At 39.9% G+C, this 19,524-nt stretch overlaps 1 protein-coding gene across 1 annotated transcript in view; it reads left to right on the top strand.

The window, feature by feature from the left end:
- The window catches only part of COL4A4 (collagen type IV alpha 4 chain), a 70,516-nt gene that overhangs the window by 45,862 nt on the left and 5,130 nt on the right, over nt 1–19,524 (top strand). Inside the window, exons 27-42 of the mRNA XM_082003362.1 lie at nt 485–703; nt 1,607–1,768; nt 2,424–2,594; nt 3,461–3,604; nt 3,978–4,085; nt 4,336–4,514; nt 5,489–5,552; nt 7,087–7,161; nt 7,619–7,726; nt 8,054–8,161; nt 12,063–12,134; nt 12,707–12,835; nt 14,644–14,751; nt 15,639–15,794; nt 16,490–16,588; nt 17,770–17,901. Of these exons, the coding sequence (XP_081859488.1) occupies nt 485–703; nt 1,607–1,768; nt 2,424–2,594; nt 3,461–3,604; nt 3,978–4,085; nt 4,336–4,514; nt 5,489–5,552; nt 7,087–7,161; nt 7,619–7,726; nt 8,054–8,161; nt 12,063–12,134; nt 12,707–12,835; nt 14,644–14,751; nt 15,639–15,794; nt 16,490–16,588; nt 17,770–17,901 (2,034 nt within the window). The remainder of the gene's footprint in view (nt 1–484; nt 704–1,606; nt 1,769–2,423; nt 2,595–3,460; nt 3,605–3,977; nt 4,086–4,335; nt 4,515–5,488; nt 5,553–7,086; nt 7,162–7,618; nt 7,727–8,053; nt 8,162–12,062; nt 12,135–12,706; nt 12,836–14,643; nt 14,752–15,638; nt 15,795–16,489; nt 16,589–17,769; nt 17,902–19,524) is intronic.

Below are 19,524 nucleotides of genomic sequence, written 5' to 3'. Positions count from 1 at the left end.
TTCATTGCCCTTCTCTGGACACGCTCGAACACCTCAACATCCTTCTTGTAGTGAGAGGCCCAAAGCTGAACACAGTATTCGAGGTGCGGCCTCACCAGTGCTCAGTACGGGAGTACAATCACTTCCCTACTCCTGCTGGCCACACTATTTCTGATACAGGCCAGGACGCTGTTGGCCTTCTTGGCCACCTGGGCACACTGCCGGCTCATGTTCAGCTGGCTGTCAACCAGCACCCCCAGGTCCCTTTCCGTCGGGCAGCTCTCCAGCCACTCCTCCCCAAGCCTGTAGCGTTGCATGGGGTTGTTGTGACCTAAGTGCAGGATGCGACACTTTTTAATGTATGATGTTATTTTTTCTTTGCAAAGTGATAATTTAGTTATGGTTAAATTTGCATTATAATATTCCACAGTTCTGGAAAAAAAAAAACAACATAAAGCCAATTTCTGAATTATGCCCTATTTGAATTTAAAAATCATATCAACAGGCTTTCGAGGCAAAGCTGGTGATCCTGGTGATGAAGGTGAAAGAGGATCTTCAGTTGATGGTAAAAATGGCCCTCCAGGTCCACCTGGCATAGATGGTCAGAAAGGTATTCCCGGTGATACCACATATGGTCCTCCAGGAATCCCAGGCAACAGGGGACTGCCAGGACCACCTGGTGCACAAGGAGCAAGGGGTGATCCAGGCCTTCCTGGGCTTCGAGGTATGAGCCAGTTTTTATGAAGCATTTCCATGTGTTCACAGGAGAAAATCTGAACAAAGTTGGTCCCAATTCAGAGAAAACTTACTCTTATCTGGATCCGTAGTGGTGACTGAACAGTATGCCCTATTTTTACATTTACATTTTTACAGTTAGGTTGATCATCCACTGAGGACATCTGCACTGCAGAGGGGGAAGATGCCTTTACATGGATGGAATAACAGTGCAGCTTCCTGTTCTTACTACTGTTACTTGCTGCCTAGTAGCCATCTGTGCTTAGGGCCTCCTGCTCTGCCACACAGATAGTCCCTGCCTCAGATTGCTTACTCAAATCTGAAAAGACTGGCAAAAGGTGGGAGAACACTCAGAAAGAGGGGGGTGAATTTCTTTGCCCAGAGTTATATAATATAATCCTCCATATCTTGGGCACTAAACTCCTTATTTCTGCAGGGGAGTTTTGCTGGTTGTTGCAGATGTCTCCACTTCCTTCCCACTTTATAGCAGATACTGCCATTTCCTTTTATAGGCCTTCCTTTTGCCTGTCCCTAAGCAGACACACACCCCCTTCTGTGCACGGAACACCTACAGAACGGACCTGAGAGCTGTGTAGCTGGTGCATACCAGTGAGCTCCTTCCATTCTGCTCCTGTGCATCAGAAACTAGCTTTTTGTGACAAAGTCCTCCTCACCTGTAGGTGAGAGCTGAATTTGTATTTGTTCCTTAAAGAAAGAAGCTCTCCACAACAGCCAATTCTAAATTGCAGAGAAGGATCAGTTTTCACAAACCATGCAAAACCTAGAGGATAAGCAAGATATTACAATAACTGAACATGTAATTTCAAAATTATAATTGGGAATTCTGAGGGATGGTGAGTAATGGAAGTAAACAGTTGCTTTTTGTTTCCAGGACAGCCTGGTACCCCAGGATTTCCAGGTGCCAAAGGTTTTAGAGGCCCAGAAGGTGATATAGGAGCACCAGGCTGTCCGGGCTTCCCTGGTCTACCATGTGACACAGGCTTACCAGGGCCACCAGGACGCAGAGGTGTCATGGGCCCGCCAGGACCTCAAGGTACACAACATCTGTCAGGTTGCCTCACGGCTCTAAGCTTTGCACATCTTTTCTACCAGATTTAATCACATGATTTTTGTGGCTGGCATGACAAATATTTCCACGGGCACTGCTCATTAGTGGGAGGGTACATTATGTTTTGCACATTTCCTTCAACTCAAGGAATGTATAGTGTACATCTGAGATGTTTGCCAATTTTCCTTCCCTTCCCATACTGTTCGTTAATGGGCCAAATCACAGTGTGCTCACTGTCAAGTAATAAACAGAAGAGCTACCTCTTATTCTGTTGTCCCGAGTAACTTAACTGAGCTCCTGTCATTACTGTTATGCTTCTATGTTCAGTATTCTTAAATGGAAGTGTTATTTACAGAGAGGTAGGAGACATATACATCAAAAGTATTTATGAATTAGTAGGGATTTTTCACAGGGCACTTCTACTGATATGTCTCTCGCTGAAGAAATACAAGAAAACAAACATTCCAGGTGAAAAATCTAGACAGAGCCAGAACTCCAGCATGGTAGCAAAGTTTCCAAGTTTTGCCATGTTTTATGGTATTCCAATTTATACCAAAATCTACCACTTTCTACTTTTTAGATACAATTGCTGAACCCTCGTTCTGCATTTACATACATCGATTAAAGCTCTTTTTCTCAGGTTTACCAGGCTTTAAAGGTCAGAGGGGAGACAGGGGCCTAGCTGGGCCACCTGGAATCAAAGGTCTCAAAGGCTCTCCCGGCTCACGAGGTCCCCCAGGTCCTCCAGGCTCCCGAGGACTTCCAGGACTTCCGGGCAATAAAGGACCACCTGGTTTCCCAGGACAAACGGGTATGTTAAACATCCTGCAAACCACCTCATCTTATAACTTCCCTTGCAGAGGGATCTAGTTCTACTGCTGTTAAAGCTAGGACGTACTTTGCAGCTTCCCCCCTTTCCAGCTTCGAGAATAAGACCCTGCAGCAGGGTAGAGGCAATAACAATAGCATCCTTTGTTCTTTCTAATAAAAACTAAGGGATGGAAATAATTTGATGCATCTTGATGCATCCTGGTGCTTTAGTTGTTTTACAACATTGACGTATTTCCATATATTATTTCCTGAGTATTTGTAATAGGTTGTTGTTATAATATGCTATAATAAGAACAACATACTTTTTATTACATCCAGACTATCTCCTTTACTGATGCAGTCTGTGATTGTATGCTGATAAGTAAGTGGAGAAATAGCTTCACATTATGTCTAATATTTATAAGAAGTACAACCCTCGTTGCAAATAATCACTGGCTATTGGGCAAAAGTTCTGAGTAACAACAGCAAGATCCTGTTTTCCTCTGTCATCTGGACCGTAGGAGTCGTGATTTCCAGTAGCCACATGCAAAAATCTGGTGGCGTCTTAGGCTGTGCATTGTATTTCAGATGTGTTGGGGATAGCTGCTTTAGTAGTAAGTGTAGCCTAAATCTTCAGTGGGTGGCCGCAGGGAGGGGAAAGATGTTTCTTTGCTTCAAGGGGATCTGTATTTCAAGACAAGCTTGATCTTGGCGTGAAGCCATGCTCCAACTACTGGTTCTCTAGCTTTGCTGATTTCCTAAGGCGTCCTTCTAAACTTCCTGCCTTTTGCTTTATACTCTTCCTTAGAATATGACAGCAACAGCATAGCAGACTGAATATGTAAATAAAGCATTTAATATTACCAGGAAGCAAAGGGATTCAAGGACCCCAAGGATTCCCAGGACTCCCCGGAACACAAGGCCCAATGGGAATCTCCGGTGTAAAAGGTGAAGAAGGAGAAATGGGTCCACCTGGGCCTAGTGGAGAATGTGGGGATATGGGAATAAAAGGTTTGTAAAAATCTGCTTTACTCTGTAGTTATATTACTGCTATGTTTAGTTTTGTTACAACTGTGTTAGGAATATATTTACTTTTTCTTCTTCTTAAAGGTATATTCACTTCTGTTTTCAGAGATACTAAATCCAGCTTTCTTTCTTACGGGTGCATAAAGAAAAATAACTAAAGAAAAATTAATTTCACTCAGATCAATAGGTGCATTTACCACTAAATCAGAGTAAGATCACTTATTCAAACAAACTTTGTATTTTGTCCTGTACACATCTGAAACTTTAGATTTTTAAAGTTTTCTATCATTATTATCTGTGTTCTTCAATCTATGTAAAACATAGAGATTTACTTACATTCCATATATTTGGTTCAAAGGTGAAAGAGGGCCTCCAGGAGACAGTGGCTGCATTAACATCCGTCTTGAGAAAGGACAAAAGGGGGAACCAGGATTTCCTGGTGAGAATGGATTTAGAGGTGAAAGAGGTAAGTTCATAAAGCACACACACACATTCATCTGATATAAATCACTGGTGTTCTTCACAGGTTTGGACACGTAGCTGCAGTGATGTCCAACTACCTTATTGTGTTTATAGATTCCTAAACTAGCTGGCTAATTTCTTTGGACAATTACTAAGGCAATACACAAAGTGTGATAGCATAGCCATATTCAAGACAAGCGTCAAATAATGGCTTGACTGTATTAGTCATTATCTTGTTCTGCAATTCACTTCAGGTGAAAAAGGCAGTACTGGTTCCAGAGGCACCCCAGGATTTCCAGGGAAGAATGGTGTCCCAGGACTGCCAGGTGACCATGGTGACACTGGACTGTTGGGGTTTCCAGGATCACAGGGTTTCCCAGGACCAAAGGGTTTTAAAGGAATTACGGGTTTTCAAGGACAGCCAGGTGACCAGGTAAGCTGAAAGTGGTAGTGAAATGTCAAAGAGCCTCTCCCCTCTCTCCTAGCTGCATGTTGTGATTTTGTTACATTGCCACTTATGTGGAAGTCCAGGCTACACTGCACTAATGCGGGAGGGGGGCAAAAAATGGATCCCCAATCAAGTCTTTAACATTATTCCTAAGAACAGATTGACAAATCACTGCAGCGATCATAACATAGCACAAGTATGAAATGAATATATAGCTGCTTCTTCATATATCACTATATGGAGCAGCCAAGCCAATAGACAAGACAAACCAAGTCTTCTGTGCCCATACCCACAACTTGCACCAAACGGAACCCAGGCAATACTGCTCAAGAACAAATACGCAAAGCCGCACATATATCGCATATGGATATAAGGTAAAATTCTTCACTGGCTTGTATGCTAGGTAGACAGGCAGTGAGATTACATGTAGCATAAAAGCACAATTTTTTTTGGTAAAGGGGCATATCTGTGCTTGGCTTGTCTATTATATTTCTTGGAAGAGAATCTGTTTTGCTGATTATAGGTCATTATTCAAAAGGAAAAATAGAGAAATCTTTACATTTTTACTGTTACACCATAACATATTTCTGGTTAATGTTTACAGTAAATTTTGGGTAACATACAACAATATTTGGTACATTTTTATGGTACCTTTTAAATCAAATTACTCAAGCCACTTGTGGGGAATTTAAGCTGTTTGAGCCAAGAGTTAGCATAAACTATAAAAGCACAAATTCAAAATTATTAGTAAGTCTAATCTACACTTTCTTGGAAGTGTTAGTGGTCAGTATTAGACACGCAACAAAGACAGCGTGCTTGTCTGTTGAGCTTAAGATACCATTTCGCTATTCTTATTGCTGGTCCATTTACCAGTGTACGAGAACCGAATGCTCTTACAGATCATTCCTGCCGCACATATCGTATGTCAAACATTTTTATTTCATTTTTAAAAAAATCAGGGTGATGCTGGCTTATCGGGAATCCCTGGAAATCCAGGACTGACTGGCCCAAAAGGATCTAAAGGTAATGAGTTTATACAGATGTGCTCTTGAAAAGAGCAATATTACTAGGATGGATATGCTCTGATAGACGGCGAGTATTCACTAGAAAAGGGAAAACATGACAGAAGTGAAAATAATTAAAACATGATTGTCATTAGAAACAAGTCTGACTTACCTGAAGGCAAAATTTGTCTTGTTCCTTGTAATGTAGGTCTTACAAATTGAGAAGATGAATTTGTGTCAAATTTTATAGATTTTAAAAATTCCGTCAAATGCATGTAGAAATCCACTCTGATGGATCTGTAAAATTTGTCAAATCAAATAAGAGAAAATGCAACCATTTATGGTATTATGGCATATTATAGAAATATGTAGAATTTTAAAAATATTACAACACTATAATTTCTTTTATATGACTTATTTTCTAGTGCTTTTCTGGATATGATTTTTGAATTCTGGGAACTTCTGAAAGTGTAGCGTAATAAATCAGGCAGATTTCATAACCTTGCACGCAAAATTGAGTGAAAAGAAAGTCTTGCATGTTGTTTCTTGCATAGGTAGAGATTACTCTGAAAAAATTTATCTATAGTATTTAGATTTTAAAAAGCATTTCAAAGAGTTACAAAATGGTGTCATCCATCATATTCCAAATTTCCTTGGAACAGATTTCATTACTAATAAATACAAAATTAAATTATTGCCTGGAAAAACACATTAAGGGAACAGGAGAAATTATTTACTCAGTTACATTTTCCATTTCTTAAAAAATGCAAGACCTTCTCAACCAGGGAATATACTCCCACCAAAAAAAAGTAAAGAACAATACTCAATATAAAGAGAACTTTTATGAAATGTATTGAAAGCAAATTTAATGGAAAAGTTATCCTTAAAACTAAAGCAGGAAACAGCCAGTAAAGGTGGGGAGTGTCATGGCGGAGGATTTCTAGCAACAGTTGAACTTGATATTTCCTCCTAACTCTTCACAGCAAAATCAGACAATGAAGCTAGAGACAGCATGAATAGGTAGGAGAGGTCAGACGTTTATAAAGACATTGTAAGGCAAAATTGCTTAGAATTAATGATTCTGTGATAAACAGGAATTTCAGCACAGATGTAAAGAAGAAAGTGTGCTGGCTTAAAGTCTCCAGCTAGTCCCTAAAAGGTCTGTACTGAGTAAATAGACTCACACTGTATTGATTTTGCACATCCTCACAAACCTATGTAAGGAACTCTCTTTGTTTAATAGTGTTAGGGAATTTAAGTGATATCTTTCATTTTCAGTATATGCTGTCAGTATTGGGAAGTTCCTATAATTTTTGGTTTACACATACTACACATAATTTTTGGTTAACACAAACTGACTTAGTATTTCAAGACAAGATGATCTGGCAGATAATTTGCATGTGCCAAAGCATTTTTCATTCTGTGTTCTCTCAGTCCGTTTTATAGCTGTTAATATCTATGAGTAAATTATCTGATCTTACAAAATTGTCCAGCTTTGGTTTTGTGGATGAAAAGGATACTTGTATGAAATGAAAGTCATTGTACCTCAACAGGCAAGAGAGGTGACCCAACTCCTCTGCTTGGTCTACATGGTCAGAAAGGGCCTCCCGGAGATCCAGGATTACCAGGTACCTCTGATAGAAGAAAAAATTGAATGTAAGAACTTACTTTCTCCAAGTTTTGTTCGCAGAGAGGGAGCTCCACTTCCTGTGCATATTGAGGGGTATTTTCTATAGTTATAAATCCAGAGATTGGAGAGGCATCACAACATGCACTATGGCTAGCATGCACACAGGAGGTAGAGTCTCCTGTTGTCTAGTACAGCACTGACAAACATACCTATACTTTCCCTAATAAAGCCTGGCTTGGCTATACCTTGCTAGCCATTTCTGCTCTTTCGGCTATCACCAGAGAGATCAGTATAATCCTTTGCTTAATAAATAGATGCAAGGATCTGAAGCATTTGCATAAAATCCTTTCTAGTCAAGAAACCCCTTACTGTACTTTTATATTTTTAAACTTATTATGAGGTGAAGAATGGGCAACTTTAAACAAATAAATGCTAGATTATTTTTTCTCTTTAAGGACTCTGTGGATTCCCAGGAGAGAAGGGTTCACCAGGTATCCAAGGGCATCCTGGAAGACCAGGATCCAAGGGTGACCCTGGATACCCAGGAATACCCGGATTTCCAGGTAATGACAAAAGTTTGAAATATAGTGCCACGTAACAGCTCAAAACAGATATGGAACAGTAAGGTGCAGCTGAGGCAGCACGTCTGTGCAGGAGGCTAGAGAAATCAGAGATCACATGAAAGCATGTATTGAAAGCTATTTCAGTACCTATAGACAGCAGCAATAGTCTGCTCAGAGTCTCAGAGAGCAAGATCCATCAATTCTTCATACATTCCCATACACTTTCAGGTACTTCTAACTCAGTGTGCTGCATAGCATGAAAAAGAAAATCAACAGTTTAACAGATTTGCATATTGACAGATTTTTTTTTTTTTCCCCCACACTCAGGAGCTGTAGGCCCTCAGGGATTGCCAGGAGAACCTGGAGAAAAAGGGAAACATGGAATTTTGGGACCTCCAGGATTGCAAGGATTAGCTGGATCCCAGGGCAGAAAAGGTAAACAGTATACAGTGCAGTTCTACTGGTAATGTAACAGCACCAGACATAAAATACCCTTTTAGTAGTGAAAATGGAAGAGGCCTAACTGTGAGCATGATTTTGATTGTGTATTCTCTTAAACTGCTAGAAGAATTAAGCCAGTTCCCATCACCTTTGAAAAGTATCATAAATGCTACCTCAGAAAGTTGGCTACAACCTAAAATGAGTAAGGAAGAAAGTAGAAGCAGATTCTGGCTCAGCTGATGTAACTGATGGCAGAAGTTAAGGAAAGGAAAAGGAGCTTGTAGCAATTCAGATGTTTCACTGTCACTTCAATGATGCTGTGTTCTACCGTTTCACCAGGGAGTGCCACTGTTACTCTACAAATCCAGCAGACCGCTATGGACAGTTTTGTCTTACAAAGTGGTTTTAAAATTGTGATAACTCAGGTTGGTTTCTGTTGTTCTCTTTTCTCCCAAATCTGATTTTTGGTGGATTTAATACAGAAATGTTTTCCCCAAATCCTAATTTACACATCTCACAAGGATTGTTATGTTTAGATTGAACAACAGTTCATCTATACGGTTGTTTTTGTTGAAGAACATTGTTAACATTTACTATACTCAGAATAATACATTGAAATTATAAGTTACATTTATAAAGAAAAGTAACCAGCTATGTACTTTGTATCCTCTCTCTGTTATAGTGTGCTTCATAACCAGTTCCTGGACAGGAAGAATAATATTAGTGACCCATATAGAGAAATCACAGTAAAGTAACACTCGGGGCTGTGATAAATGGTTAGAGGGGACAACAGATTCACTTGTTCAAATTCAGCCTAAGGAAGAATTGAGATTGTTTCTTATAAGCTACTAAAAATTCAAATGAAAAATGAAAACCATTTATGATCGCTTGCAGTAAAGCAAGTGGTGCTGATTTAAACTGCCATGACAGATTCCTTGCTGGTGCATAATCTGCAAGAGAACATTTCATTGTTGCAAACAATATTTGCATCTTCAGTGACAGGGACATCTAAATTGAGAGGGGTGGGGAAAAAAAAAAAAGGCATTCTTCTGCTGAAAACTTCCTAGTAGCAGATGGACTCTTTCCTTCTCACAAGTGCAAGACACTTCTATATTGTACAGAGGTTATCGCAAGCCCTGCACAGGAAACCTAACAAATTAACACACATGCTGCAGAGGGAGAAGTTCAGTTCCAAATGGAAATTCATTAGAGACCAAGTTGCCTGCTAAGCCTGAGGATTCTGTATATTGCCAGGATAGTTGAAAAGAAGGTTAACACCTCTGAAATTATACCCAGTAACAAAAACTGAATGGAATTTGTATTCCAATTCAATTGGAGAATATAGAACTTAACGCTATTTTCAAGAAATATTGTTGCTAGCCTTGGAAGTGAAACGGTTAATTGACTGTTCATAGCTAAGTACATGGCCTTCTTAGTTTAATTGCTTCTCATTTACATGAAATGTCTTGTGCCTGAAGAACTTCTAGATTAAAAAAAAATAGTTAAACAGCATCTACCGAAGCATAATCACTTTTTCTTTATTACAGAGATAGTTTTACTAGTTAAGGGCTCAGTCTGGCAAGTCTTACTTGTATGAGTAATCCTTGATGAAGCAAGTAATATTAAGAACATCAGCAGGATTACTTGTGAGTAGAAGCTGAATTGGGCTGTAAAATACAGAAACAGTGGTTCATACATAGGTCAGCCAATTCAGCTGTACCTAGAAATATGGGACTATAGCAACCCAAAAATCTAGAATTAGAAGTGCTGATATTACAATGGATTGTTGGCAAATGTGTCAGAAATTCCCTGGAAAGCAAGTAAATCAAGCCAATCTTGACTGAATGAGCTAAAGATCAAAAATTTTTAAATGGTGACCTGGGTGCCAAAAATTGTTAGGAGTTCATAATCATTTTAAAATACCACTGTTAAATTCCCCAAATTGGCATGCAACTCTTACATAAATTTGAAAATGGGAACATCCCCAAAGCACAAGCAGGCTATGGAAAGCAGGACTGAAACTTAGAATGTCATTAAAAGTTAAAGAGCGGTTAATTAACGGCACAGAAGATATTACAGGTTGGATTACTAGTATCCCATATGGTAAAGTGGATTACATAGAGAGTATATATCAATGTCTTGTAGGTTTTCAATCAATCTTCTCTATTTAAAATCTTTACAGACCAGTGTTTGCTACAGGCTGGATTTCCCGCGCGCCCCCCCCGCCTTCTTTTCATTCCATTGTTAAATTTTAACTAAAACGATTCAACAGTTTCTGAGAACAAAGATGTGGGATTATTATTTTTGGTGTGTCCGTTAAGAAAAATAAGAGGGCACTAGAGTTCTCTTTCTCAGATGACCCATCTTTGAACTAGGGACTTTTAAAAGGCGAAGCATTTGATGAAGGGCATTTGTGTTGCTGTTCCTACAGCAGTTTGTCCCTGCCAAATTTGACCAGCTTATAAACTTAAAAAAAAACCCAACACACCATTCATATGCCCTTAAATAGAGCAATAAATTCTCCCATGATTCATGCTTTGGATATATAGCAGATTCGTGTGCTGCAGGACATGCTGGGATCAAGCACGGGAACTGAATCGGAGAACCTACGTCTTCTATGCCAGGAAGTAGCCAGACAGGGAAAAGGAGACAGACAGAAAGACAATTCAGACTTGGGGAAAAAACATTCACTGCAACCTGACTGGGAATCCTACACAGCAGGGAGAGGAACGAGCGGGAGAGGAAGTTGGGCAGAGATAAGCAGCTATGGTGGAAAAAAGACAGGAATAGGCACTGACAGTGGTGTTCAACTTCTCTTGATGATCAGTGACCACTCAAATCTCTCCCTCTCTGGAGCAAGAAGCATCCCAAATCTATTCCTCTGTCTGAAGCCTTCTTGAAACCTGTTACCAAATGACCCATCAGTTTTGCCAGATCTGTTCTTATCACCAGGTGATAGGCTGCCGTCTGCGTTTAATAAGTGTACGCCTTCATCTGTACAACTTAGGAAACTATAAAGTGCTAATGACATGATATATTTATACTCTCCACGGCAAACAACAAACACAATCTCATTTAAAAACTAAAAAAAAAAAGGATAAAAAATGCCATTTATATTTTTACTTATTGTGTTTTAACAATTTTCAAAAAGCACATATTATAAAGCAAAAGTTATATCTGATTACCATGAATACTCAGCCTGTGACTGTGACATCACTAGTGACAAAGCTGCTGTATGCTATTACATGTCAGCATAGGTCTTAATTACAGATTCACTGTCTTCAAAGACTGTGCTGTTCAGTTTAAAGAATTTTTGTAGTAGCACGATGCAAAAAAGCATAGTTTGCTGTGTGAAATCTGCAGGAGCAGAGAAAAGCCGCCAGGTGAAAGTTTAGCTTCTCTCTAGTGCAGCTAGATTAAAATGCACTTACATTTCAAACAGAAGCTGTAAAGAAGTTCCAGCTTTACAGTGACTTTAGGTAGTGTCTGCATCCCAGTCACCTAGTAGTGATAATACAGCTAACTTTGGACTAGTTAGTCACATGTAGCAGTAGTAGTCTAGCCAGAGACACAAGGTTCACTAGAGAGTAAATTAACCCATACTGAGCTTCCTGCTGCAGTATAAATATTGCCTAAAGGATTAAAAGTTATGTTTTCTGATTGCTTTGATATGAAACTGTATTATGATTGCTATTTTCATATTTTTCACACTTTCCTTGCCAAAAAGACAGCACTCAGGTGCAATGTGATCTCATCTTCAGTTGCCAATAAGAATCAAATTCTACAAACACCCTGTCTTGAGCCAGAATGCGTTGTCAGAAAAAAAAGGCACTATTTTTAATTGTGACTTTGAAGGACTATTGTGGCACCCCGTCATGCCTGTAATACCTCTCAGGTCTTCCTGGACTGCCCGGATTGGACGGCTTGGATGGACTAAAAGGTCAAAAAGGTTCTGCAGGAGCTCCAGGTAAAGAAGGGAAATAGCTATGTGGAACAGAAAGTCTCTTAAATGACTGAATGTGCAAGGACTGATGCACGTTATTTTGATATTTGCCTTGCCCAGAAGATATCATTAACGCTTAGACTAAACTTTCAAACAGAATCTAAAGTGTGCCTAATGACACACCTGCAGTTATTTGTGGGGAAAACATTAAAACTTCATTACTCAGTTTTGTTGGAACCTTTCAAGGCTGTTTATAAAATGAAGATGTTCAGTGCAGATGATTCAAAGTAGAGCCAAGTCTCCAGGTTTTTTTATATGTAAAAGATAAACTAACAAATGTCAACATTTCAACCTACAGACAATAATGACACCATATAAAATAACCCCTGAAGAAGAGCATTAAAGCAAAGAGATTACTTTCTTTGAAAGAGATGAATTAGGGCCAGATTCAACAAAACTCCAGCTTCCAAGAGAGAACCAGAAAAATAGCACTAGCAACCCTTGCAAGGACGAACATCTGCAGCTGATATTTCTATTCTGCACATCTGTATTTGTACTCACTGTAAGCTTATGTACATAATTGTATTCCTGTAAAGGTCAAAGTGAAACAGGGCCCCCAGGATACTCAGGAGAACTTGGACCAAAAGGAGACAGAGGTGAACCTGGATGGCCTGGTATTTCTATTCCAGGCCCCCCTGGAGAACAGGGATTCCCAGGATTCCCAGGTAAGAATGGGTTTTCTCCTTAGTGGTGCCACGCTGAGTTGAAACGAAGTTCATACAGGCTCTTCCCCTGGTTAGTATGAACATTAATACATACCCAGAAGATTCCCTACCTAAAAACATTTCTGTTGCAATAACATGTTGATGCTTCCTGTGTAGATAGAGACCCCAGTATTTCTTGTTCATTATGTTACAGGAGAGGAAAGAACGTGAATAGAAAATGATGGACTTGGACAGATTCAGGGAACTGCTAGGTGGAGTTGCCTCTTGGGAAGAAATTCCTGAAGAGACTGAGTACAGGAGATCTGGTAGTCATATAGTAAATCTTACCAGTTATTCTGATGTAAATGCAAGATGGAACTGTATCACAAGATTGCTATGATTATTTAAGAGCCTTGGTGATACAGGAATTGCACAGAAGTAAGAAAAAGCAAGTGTTTGAGGAAGGGCCACTAGGAAGGTTAAGAGATCTGTCATATGAGAAGAGGCTGGGTGAGTGGGAAGTGCTCGGGCTCCAGAAGAGAAGGCCCTGGGGGATTTTACCAGTGTGTATAAGTACTTGATGGGAAGGACCTGGAGACAGATTCTTTATAGTGGTATCCAGTGAGAGGACAAGAGGCGATAGGCACAAACTGACATATGGGAAATTCTAAATATAAGGAAAAGTTTGGTTTTCCTGTGAGGGTAACTGAATACGGGTACAGGTTGCCCAGAGAAGTTATGAAGTGTTCCTCCTTGGAGATACTCAAAAGCCAGCTGGACAGAGTCCTAGGCAACATGTTGTAGCTGACCTTGCTTTGAGGAGGGGGTTGGACTAGAGAGTCTCCCGAGGCCCATTCAAGCCTCAGCAATTCTGTGATTAGAACTTACAGTAGCTTTACTCTACCAAATCTTGCCGGAGAGTCACATATCACACAGAAGAAAAATAGCAGATGTGAACTCTGCTGAGGTGAATTATTCTAAGATGGAGACATAGTCATTTTTCTCAATTCAGTTACTAGTTCAGTGAACTGGGGGAGTCAACAGAATGGTGCTGTTGAGGAAAAAAGATAAGTTTCATGCTAAAATGTCTTAACACTGCTTGACATGGGATGGGCAAGGCCTCCCATGGTACACTGCACCCAGCTTTGACAAATTAGGGAGAACTCACTAGAGATGAATGGAAGGATGGGGTTGAAAACAAGACTGAAGAAACTAGATTTTTTTGTAGAAAAGAGAAGGCAGAGTGCAACATGCAACATGTGCTAACAAGCTGCGACTCTTCAAAAGTGTTATGCAGAGGATAACCTGTAACTATTCCTGCCTGTCACATGTAAGAGCACTAATGCCTTATTTTCAAAAAAAACAGATTACAGATTAGGAAAAAAAATGCATTTAAGGCTAGTAAGGTCATCTTATTCACTGAGGTTTTTAGGAAACAGCTGAAATCACTTTTGCTAAGAGTAATTTGTGAATACTTATCCTGTCCCAGGCAGAATGATTTCAGTCCCCACTCATCCTACATTTTAACCATTTCTCCCATTGTTAGAATTCAGGAGAAGGTGGCTATTTGTGGCAATATGCCAACGTGTGATGATGCATTCTTCAGTTTAAGTAGGTTTTATGGAAAGAATTAAAAATTTTAAAAGATAACACATATTTTTGATTCTACAAGATGTCTTCATTAGCCTAATCACTGGTATGTTCAGTATAGAAGTGAGAGCATACATTACCTCCATGACCTCACGTCAGCGTTCTTTTAGTTAGCAACTTATTTCTGTAATCTAAACAACCTCAGATTTTTTTTTTTTTTTTTAAATGTGATCCCTTAGGTAGAAGAGGACCTGTTGGACCCACTGGACCTATGGGAAGATCTCCTGATAGTGCTTCTCCTGGTCCTCCGGGTGATCAAGGACCACCTGGTTTAGATGGCACCAGAGGTATTAAAACCAAAAATACCAAATTTGATCATGGAAAAGGCCCCTGAGGCTAGGGGAATCACTGGGTTGCTGTCTGTGGAACAATGTACAAAGTGTGTAGGGAACAAAGAAACCAATTAACACCTCAGTGAACGCACAGAGAAGTGAACAGTGGAGAGATCACCAGAGCAAAGATAAAATACTTTCTCCAGATTCAGTTTTCTGAGTAGGGTAATTCTGTACAAGTCCTGCTGCTACAAAATATCTCAATTTCCACAGAAGCAAACAGAAATAAAATTATTGGCCTGTCTTCCTAGCAAGAAGGATAAAACACATTGTCCAGAGGCCTAGTGTTGTCGGTCAAGCCACAAAAAGCTTTCCAATCCAAATCCAGCCTTAGGGAAGCTAAAGCTGGCAACTCTTTTGTAAGCATTTATGTAGACCTCACTTCTGTTACAAGCAGGGATTGCCAAGGAATCCAGTCAATTCCTATAGATTCTGGTCCTCAAATGGAGCTCTTTCAAGTTGTTCTGACCCCTTACATTAAGTATTACCTGAACCCTTCCTCACCCAGTGCACAGACTTACTTCCTATTTGGAAATAGGGCATGGAGATTGGAAGGGTAAGCAACACTGTAATATAGAGAAACAGTGTCTCAACGTATGTAACATTAACTTGCCACCTTTGCTTGCACAAATCTACATAGTTTTTGGAGCTATTCCTATTATTGTTTTCCCTACAATGCCTTGGACAAAGGCTAATGGTAATATTTCCAAAGACATGCAAGGGTTGTCCTATGTCCTGGGAGAAAAAAAAAACACAAACAAAACCAAAAACCAATAGAACATGGCTATTTTTAGATGTTTATGCTTCGTGCAGATGTTAAGAATAAAGTTCTTTTACTGTAGGTCAGCCTGGGAATCCTGGTCCTCCTGGAGACACCATCTTTGTGCGAGGAGATCCAGGCGATACCGGTCTTCGAGGGGCACCAGGTAATCCTGGGCAGCGAGGGCAACAAGGAGCCAGAGGTCTTCCAGGGAACCAAGGAAGAGGAGGCCCAAAGGGTATGATCTGAGACGTTTTTAACTAGCACGTGCACTTATGCCCAGCCCTATGCAACTGAGCCTTCTGCACAGGGGATTGCCATTGGAGACTGAGACAGACAGAAGCAGTAGGCTGGATGTTTCATAGCTCTGCCCTGTTACCTATAGATAAGATAGGTCTGGGGCAGAATGTCAGAGTAGAGCCAGATTCATGTGTACCACTTCCAACAACTTGCTGGAACTCCCCTACCAACTCCCCTACCAACCTGAGAATGAGGCAGTAAAACTTCTGAGTCTGCCAGATAAAGCAAAACTTCACCTCTCTGTCAGGGTCTTGAGAAACTATGGAAGATGCAGATGTCTTTGAACTAACAGGGAATCTCACATCTGCCCCATATCAATAGCTTTGGGCTTTCAACAGATTCTCTAGTTTGAAAACAGGGATCTGGACATCCAGATACCCTGCTTTTTCCACATTGTAGAGAATTCCTATCTACACAAATCCCTTTCGAGCTCTACAAAAAGAAAAGTAACGAATTTAATTCAGTGCAAGACCAGGGAGAGAAAAGTAAAATGTGCGTTTCTTTCTGGGAGACAACAGAGTTGGGCTGTCCCAAGCATTTTTTCTCACTCAAGCAGCCAAGACTTCATCTTATTTACATGTTCACCATCTCAGAATACAACTACATGTAACTGCACAACTGTTTTCTTTCCAGGTCCTATGGGAATCCATGGCCCACAGGGTCCACCTGGTGCTGTAGGACAACCAGGAGACCAAGGTTTTCATGGAAAACCTGGTCCCAAAGGTCCCACAGGTACTTATGAACCTGTTGCTCATTGTCACTGAATTGTAGTTGTGATCTTCCTATTTGTACATAATCTTACTAATGTTTACTTGCATACAGACAATTTAAACAATATCAGAAAAAGAACAACTTTATTGATTTCTCATTTGAGTTGTTTAAAAATTTCTGAACTATGTATTTATTTCTAATGTCACCCCATGTAAGTGATTTCAGTTCTCATTCCATGCTTTACTCTAATTTACATGCCTGAAACTTGTTTCCACCTGCACCACAATGGCTGCAATCTGCTTTCCATTTTTCAAATCCTTCAGGTTTCATAGGTAAGTTCATGACTACTGATTATTGTTCTTTTCAAGTGGGCTTCTTTCTGTAAAGATACATTCCACTCTTATTAGGTGTTCTTGGCTGGGCTGCTAGGAACAGTAGATACTGCTACAACAACATAGTTCTAATAGATTTTTCACATAAATAGCTAGCACTTCCAAGCAGACCAATATCATGATAAAGCTATATTTAGAAGTCTCATGCTATGATGTCAATTAGACATGTAAAATACTTTTGTTTCAAATTATAATTTTGGTTTTCTGGTTGTCACACAAGATGCTTTCTAAGCAAAAACTTAGCGAAAGCTTGAATCCTAACACTGGATTACTATGAACACTGAACTCTCAATCTGACTAAATTGATGCGATTCTGATTTTGTTCCAAAATGCAAATAGCCAGTAGCTTTCAATTCATAAAATGTGGCCACTCTTTATTTTTTAGTATTCCAATTACTTTAAATGCGCATTGTGGGTTAGCTTCTTTAGCCTGCTTATTGATGGTTTTGCAGCCACAGAATAGGCAAAGTACTGTAAATCTTCATATATGCTCAGGTCTTTGTGCTCAAGTTGGGCAGACTTTAGGCTTTAACTCAAATCAGTTTGGGGCACATCAAGACAGAAACTGTACACAAAATATTTGTAACATACAAGCTAGCATACACTTGCCAACACATGCTTGCGATGCTCTTAAATGCTGTGCTAAAAGACTAAGTAAAATCAAAAGCAGTGAGACTCCATAATTCAAAATTTTAAAATACTTGAAAGATACACTTGAATACCAAAACCAGCTAACAGTTACATTGATTTTTCACATGGGAGCTATTAACCAATCTTCTGTCTAATTTACTTTCCTATTACACATTCCAGGTGACCCTGGTGAACCAGGAAAAATAGATGATTCATGCCCTGCAATCCCAGGGCCTCCTGGGGAAGCAGGACAAAGAGGAGACGATGGCTCTGTAGGATTGCCAGGACCAATAGGCCACCCCGGCCCCCAAGGTGAGCTTGTGTTTTGAAAGCTTGGATGTCTATTTTAGCCATTTAGACAACAAACTGGAAAGAGTTAGAGTGTCACTGTGACTTCTCTGTGTTTTACCCTGTCTCTTCCCCTTAAACACTTACTAACACTCTCCAGAAAGACGTAGTGGGCTGGTTAATGCTGAGGAGGATAGATCAATATAGCTGAACCAGGCTACTTGAGCCTGCCTGCACTGCACGCCTTTTTCCTAGGCCATGGAGGGCAAAAGCATCATGCACTGTTGAGAAAAGAATTCCTCAAATGGTATTTTTCCTTTTTACCAACAAATGAAAAAGCAATGCCTCAAACCACTCCTATTGTTTAGACAGGTTATATTTGGAGGATGTTAAAAATACTAATGCTTTAAAATTTAGCTATAACAAATGACAAAGCTTTGCTAACCAAAGTCCTAAAAGGACGCTGAAGTCAGAGGCAGCTACAATAGTGCTTTTTATCTGTTCGAACATGAAAAAGTTACCACAAGAAAACTGGCCAAGGAGATCTTAAAAAGAAGTGATGAAAGACTGAAACATTCTTCTGACAGACAAAAAGAAAACAAGGGTGATGCTGGTATTGATCATTCCAACACACAGCCACCTTCACAGAAACACAGCATAGCTTGTCTGTGTTGGTTGTGTCTAAATGTGGTGTCCTCAGTTTAGATAGTGGAATCCCTCATGTAGTTTTAGATGTTTCCTACTTGGGAAACCGAAGTTTGTTGTGGTGGTTGCACTGGACATCCAGTGTCTCCAGAAAGCAAATCCATGATTTTCTCCCAGGAGATTCCCTGCGGTAACATATCCCTCGCTTCCATGAGGGGAATGACAACTAGTTTTACTCATCTTAATTGATTTGCCAACTAAAAGGTGTTTCTGGGGTTGAATTGTGTGTTTCCATTATATACAGCATTAAAACAATTTCTGTAAAAACAGATGACACTATGATACACACTCACACTGGTTTTGTGAAAGAAACACTTAGTAATGCGTTTCCTTTCATTAAGATAGCAGAATTCCAATTTTCTCCCGGCTTGGAAGGCAAACTGGAGGTTTTATTGGCAAAACCGATGCATATTACTAAAACTTCAGCACACTTGAGCTTTGGCAAAGTAACTATGCAACCAACATTGAAAAGCTGATAAATTGTTTTGACTGGTTTAGAGTTTCTTAATGAATCTAGTAAAAAGTAGCATGAGGAAATTTTGAATGTTGTGAGACAACTTTGAATTACTTAGTCTGCAGGTTAAATAGCAAAATTTGCAAGGAATGAAACACACACCATTAGTGAGAAACAACTGTGCTGCTAGAGAGGCATACACATCTGAAGACTTTTTTAGCAAAAGAACAACACTGCTGAGTGCAATAACATCTGACAAGTGTAACTTCTTTCAATTCAGATGTTTAAAGCAGCCAGTGAACGGGGCCATCGTATACAGGGCACAGATAGTGAGACGTATCTTTTACTGTCATGGCCGCACCTCGTTATCTACTGACGTATAAAAATGCATGTACATATGAGCAATATCAAAAGGTGAGGCCATCAGGAGCCAAAAGCGTCTTTACCCTTCCCCGCTGGGTGGGGGATGTAGCGCAGTACCGCAGTGC

The sequence above is a fragment of the Phaethon aethereus genome (assembly GCF_964289735.1).
Source record: "Phaethon aethereus genome assembly, chromosome: 9".
Lineage (NCBI taxonomy): Eukaryota > Metazoa > Chordata > Aves > Phaethontiformes > Phaethontidae > Phaethon > Phaethon aethereus.
The sequence above is the reverse complement of the archived record's forward strand: the minus strand, read 5'-3'. Positions and strand labels throughout refer to the sequence as shown.